This window comes from Nothobranchius furzeri, chromosome 11 (genome assembly GCF_043380555.1).
Source record: "Nothobranchius furzeri strain GRZ-AD chromosome 11, NfurGRZ-RIMD1, whole genome shotgun sequence".
NCBI lineage: Eukaryota > Metazoa > Chordata > Actinopteri > Cyprinodontiformes > Nothobranchiidae > Nothobranchius > Nothobranchius furzeri.
This window is the reverse complement of record NC_091751.1, coordinates 64,552,543-64,557,677: the sequence shown is the minus strand read 5'-3', so window position 1 is coordinate 64,557,677 and position 5,135 is coordinate 64,552,543. Positions and strand designations below refer to the sequence as shown.

Below are 5,135 nucleotides of genomic sequence, written 5' to 3'. Positions count from 1 at the left end.
TAGCACACACAGCTAAGAACATAGAATACTTGAATAAAAAAACCACTAGAGCGCCATGTAGAAGAGCGTCATCATAGATTTTCGTCTCGTCTTTCATTCGTTGACTAAAAGTTTCAATCAATTTAATTATCGTCTTCGTCTTTTTCCAAGCTTTTATTTTGAATTTTTGTTTCATTTTCGTCTGTAAATATATTTTCGTGACGAAAAAAAAGACGGAAATATTTTGTCAACAAAATTAACACTGGTTTTTGTCAGTGCTTGGTTTTAGGGAACATGCTTCTACGAGCTGGTTCAATAAGTCTATTGTTGTGATGTGACAATAAAGAAAATGAGCATAAAACCACCCCTGACCTGTCGCTGCTGGAGCAGCAGCTCTACTCATAACCCCTCCCGAATATCAGAGCTTCTCAGCTTGTAGCAACCTGATTGGGTGATGGATGGTTATCTCCGGCCTGTTTTCTTAAAGTACTGTAATATAAGTTTCAGTGGGAGCACGAGCAGAATATCTTGCCCCCCAGCCAGAACCCGAAAACAGCACCAGCAGGCAACAACTTATCCAAAAAGAGCCTTTATTTACACCGGCAATAATAAGACAATCACAATCAACAATAAAACACTAGTCCTTCACACTAAAAGCCAGCTGATCCGCATAAATAAAAGCAGGCAGCGGTACTTAGCTGTCCCAGTTGATGCGACCCCCTCCCCGGGGTCTGAGCTTCCGACACCGCCCAACGCCCCGGGGCTCAGCTTGCAAGGGCGGCGGGTAAATCCACAACTTAGGTCCTGTTGCCAGAGTCTGCGGCGGCAGATGTTGGCCTGGTCTCGGCACCCAACTACTCCCAGCCCTCGCTAACTAAAGAAGGCGTCAAGCCTTCCCTCCTATCGCTGGAAAACTGCCACCTGCTCAACTATCTTCGTCGCCGGCAGTCCTAAACGACTGCGAAAGATCCCGCCCCCAAGGATCCGGTGCCACAATGAAAGGTCAACCACACACCCCACCTTGGTAGATCTGCCATCCTTTTGTTCTCCCCGGCCTCGTTACCCATAACAAGGACCAGCCGGCGTCCAATCACCACGCCCTCAGAATCCGACAACTCCCGTCTTCTGTCCTTCACAGTAACATAGCCGTGAAACAGCTCATTCTGGAAGGTACTGAAATTTTCAACAATAGAACTGGTGAGGTTGATTTATGTGAGAGGGATTTTGTACAAAGAACTTCACGGACATGTTTTTTATTGATCATAGATTTATTATAACTTTCTAAAGATATACATGTACCTACACGTACCTTTGTTATTATTTTTCATTAAACTATTCTCTTAAGTGTTGGTGCTGCTGTAATAAGCAAATTCCCCCACTGTGAGATCAATAAAGTCTTTTCTGTTCTAAAAAAAAAGTCATAAAGTACCCCATTTTGGTCTGTGCATGCATGTCTGTTTGTTTAAGATATTGTTTATAGTTTTTTTTTCTGTTTTAGGTCTGCTGGGAAAGATGGCGGCCGCGGTGCATCCAAAGGAGTCACCAGGGAGAAGCTCTGGGTTTTTTCCAGAGATCCCATCAAACAGCCACTCATGAAGACTTTGGTCCGCAACTCAGAACTCAGCGGCCTGGCCTGCAACGCTTTCACTGATATCCTTTGGAAAAACATGCTGCCTCTGTAACATGACTGTTTGTGATTTTGGTGCTTTTACCCCACGACTCTTATTCAGATCAATTCTGTGTGAATCCTTCACTTCGGTTTCCACCCATCTTGAAGTACATGGGCGACTACCCCATCAAACACTCTCGAAGTCCTCTGGAGCTGACTGAACAGATCTTTGGTTCGGCCGTGCGGCATAAAGCCCTGCAGGATGAAATCTACTGCCAGATAATGAGACAGATGACCAACAACAGCAGCAGGTGCTCCTCAGGCTGTCCTGGATTTGAAAAGGAAAACCCCCTCCAAGTCTCTAGTCAGCACATTTAATCATCTTTTCTTGCTCCTCCCCCTAACCCTTCAGCTTGAGTGTGGAGCGAGGGTGGCAGCTGATGTGGTTGTGCTCAGGCTTGTTCCCGCCCAGCCCAAATCTGAAGACATACGCACAACGCTTCCTGGAGTCGCGGCGCAAAGACCCGCTGTCTGCCGGCTGCCTACGGAGGCTGCAAGAGATTTGCAGGTCAGGTCAAGTCACAGCAGACATATTAGTGTTTCGTCTGTTTTATAACCAGTGGAAGTTTTTACAAATTCAACAAGAGTTTGATCCTTGGCTGTCCCCCAGGCCTTGGTCACAGAGACCCTTACCCACAATCCACTGGGCCTACTCAGTGGTTTTAGCAATCCGGTCATCAAATTATGGCCTTTTTAGTGTTTATTTTTTTAACAAACTTCTTTTAATTGCTTAACGGGTGAAAAATGGTCAAAACTCACTTTACTCATCCTTTTGTGGAAAAGGAAAGAAAAATGTCTTAGTTTAACAATTGTTTGTTGTTTACTTTATTTATTTATTTTTACTTTTTTCCTGTTTAAAGCAATTGTCATATTTTTTGTGTAACCAGTATTTTAACAAGGTTTTTAACCCTGCAGTAAGGAGCCCAGGAAGCTACCTCCCCATCAAGCAGAGGTGGAGGCCATCCAGCAGAACAGCACCCAGATCTTCTATAAAGTCCACTTCCCAAATGACACAAATGATGTAAGACCCTGAGTAATCATCCTACTCTGGAGTCTGGCTGTGTGCAGCCATGTCGTTTTCAGGAAGACTAGGAAAATAAACTGGAACCAGATGTTTTCAAGTAGAATTTCTTTGTGACTTTTTCAGCTGTTAGAAGTCACTTCAACCACCACAAACAAAGAGCTGCGCTGCCGCATCGCCTCCTTCCTCAGACTGAGCTCAGCTGATGGGTACGGGTTGTACATGAAGACAACCCAGAAGGTGAGGTCACACTCTTGGTGTCTCCTTCTCAAGTCGTTAGACAACAAAATGAAAACATCACCCAGTGTTTCTTTCTATGAGTTGTTGTTTTCTTTGGGATTTGACCCAAATGATAAGAATTTGTCCTAAATAATAGGATAAAAAAAAGAACCCTGGATGCCTCTGTTCTGTCGTGTTTTAGGTGACTACTAGCCTGGATGAGGACAAATATTTCTTTGACAATATCCAGCAGCCTTCAGAGCTTCCTAAGAAGGCAAAGAAAGCTAAGGAAGGTAATGCATTGCCATGACAGCTTGAATTGTCATATCCCAGTACTCTTATGAATGCCGTCTTGTTTCACAGGTCATTTGATCAACCTGCCATGCCTGGTGATCTTCAAGCGGAAGCTCTGGTTCAATGTGATCCCTGGGAAAGACCTGGTTGCAGATATGACTTTCCACTTCCCACAGGTAGAAGCCCAACAATTATTCTGCTGAGCTTGACTCACGTTTGGGTTACGACACCTCTGGTTTGGTTCCTTGCAGGAGCTGCCCAGGTACCTCCGAGGATACCACAGCTGCACCAAAGAAGACATGGTCAATCTGGGTGGGCTGCTGTTTAGAGCCACAGTGGACTCTGACAGGTCCCAGTTTGTCATGATCCCTAAAATGCTGAATGAGCTGGTTCCTGCTGACCAGCTGAAGATCATGTCCCCTGAGGACTGGAAGAAGGTCAAGAAAGAGCCTCCCTGTTGATTTTTCTCTCAGACGGTAGGAACGTGAGGAGCATTTACCTCATTTGTTTTCATTCCTGTCTGCAGAACATCATCTCGTCGTACAACAGGCAGAGTGGCAACACGGTGCAGGAGGCTAAGGTCGCTTTCCTGAGGACCATTTCCTGCTGGCCCACCTTTGGCTGTGCCTTCTTTGAAGTTAAAGTGAGTCATTAAGCTGCAGCAATGACCACATCAGAAAACAATCTCATCATTTTGTTTCATCTTCAGCAAACGTGTGAACCCGACTACCCCAATATACTTTGGATTGCCATTCACAAAAAAGGTGTCAGCTTAATAGACCCCCAAACTAAGGTATGCTCTCAACTTCTTCTTATTCTATTTTTTGTCCGATGGCCAGCTGTTACTGGTTATTTGACTTAACTGAAAACTGTGCAGGAGCTGCAAGTGATGCATCCATTCAACCGCATCACCGAGTGGAGCAGCAAAGGCAACGTGTTCCAGATGACCTTCCGCACCATGGTGAGGGGCGTCGTCTTCGTCTGTGAGACTCCACAGGTGGGCTGCTGTCTCTCACTGTTCACATTATTAAATAATCTCTTTCATGCATACATTTAGAAAAGGTCATTTGAAAAAATGGATTTTTGAATTCCATATTTATGGTTTCCATTTTAGGCTTACACCATGGAGGACCTAGTGAGTTCATACGTCAGGATGTACGAGGAACTGAAGCAGTATTCTCGGCCAAAGAACAGTATGTTTTCCTGAAGCTTCAGCGAGAGAGGAAGACAAAAACGACCAAACTGCACTCAGCATCTTTTTTTGCATTTGTAAAAAGATTAAATGAGAACATTTAGCCGTAAACAGGTTTCTTCTATAAAAGAAATTTTGAAATCCAAACTTCTAAATGCATCTTTCCTTTGTTTGTGGATTCATTAAGATTGTTTCTTTTATCATAATAAACATTTAAGTTGTACTTGCATGTTGGTGTAATTGAACTTTGTGTCTGACTCTTTTGTGCATTTTTTTAGGCTCTTTAAAAATGATTTTCAGTGACTTGGTCCTCATAGAACCCTGGTGGTGCCAATGACATTATTTATTTTATATAAAAAAAAGTCATTCCCAGAATAAGGAATTAATGCATTTATCACAGTTAATTGTTCATTTTCAACACATTTTCTGGACATACATACACAATACTATGTTGCCATAGTAACACTTCTTATAGTTTGCTGTGGGTCTCCATGACAGCTCTGCCTCAGATCAGTGGGAGGTGGTCTAATGGCACGGAGAAGATGGATAATATAATATAAAAGGTGATAATTACATGTACAATAAAACCACCTCTCCAAAAGAACATTGGCTGTATTTAATTCTTCCAATCCGTTTTCCACATTATGCTTTTTAAAGAGCAAGTCACCTCTTACAAGAAACTTACTTCATGTTTGAAAAATGCAACAAATGCTGTTGCCTGGCAGACCAAGAGGGCGGAGCCGCTAACACATACACACACA

At 43.3% G+C, this 5,135-nt stretch overlaps 1 protein-coding gene across 1 annotated transcript in view; it reads left to right on the top strand.

Moving 5' to 3' along the window:
* LOC107384303 (unconventional myosin-VIIa) overlaps positions 1 to 4,619 on the top strand; it is a 30,564-nt gene extending 25,945 nt beyond the window's left edge. Inside the window, exons 38-49 of the mRNA XM_015957488.3 lie at positions 1,478 to 1,629; positions 1,746 to 1,899; positions 2,001 to 2,156; positions 2,564 to 2,669; positions 2,796 to 2,909; positions 3,091 to 3,181; positions 3,252 to 3,358; positions 3,434 to 3,619; positions 3,709 to 3,825; positions 3,892 to 3,975; positions 4,060 to 4,179; positions 4,297 to 4,619. Coding sequence (XP_015812974.3) covers positions 1,478 to 1,629; positions 1,746 to 1,899; positions 2,001 to 2,156; positions 2,564 to 2,669; positions 2,796 to 2,909; positions 3,091 to 3,181; positions 3,252 to 3,358; positions 3,434 to 3,619; positions 3,709 to 3,825; positions 3,892 to 3,975; positions 4,060 to 4,179; positions 4,297 to 4,389 — 1,480 coding nt within the window. The 3' untranslated portion in view covers positions 4,390 to 4,619. The remainder of the gene's footprint in view (positions 1 to 1,477; positions 1,630 to 1,745; positions 1,900 to 2,000; positions 2,157 to 2,563; positions 2,670 to 2,795; positions 2,910 to 3,090; positions 3,182 to 3,251; positions 3,359 to 3,433; positions 3,620 to 3,708; positions 3,826 to 3,891; positions 3,976 to 4,059; positions 4,180 to 4,296) is intronic.
* The last annotated feature ends 516 nt before the right edge of the window (positions 4,620 to 5,135 follow it).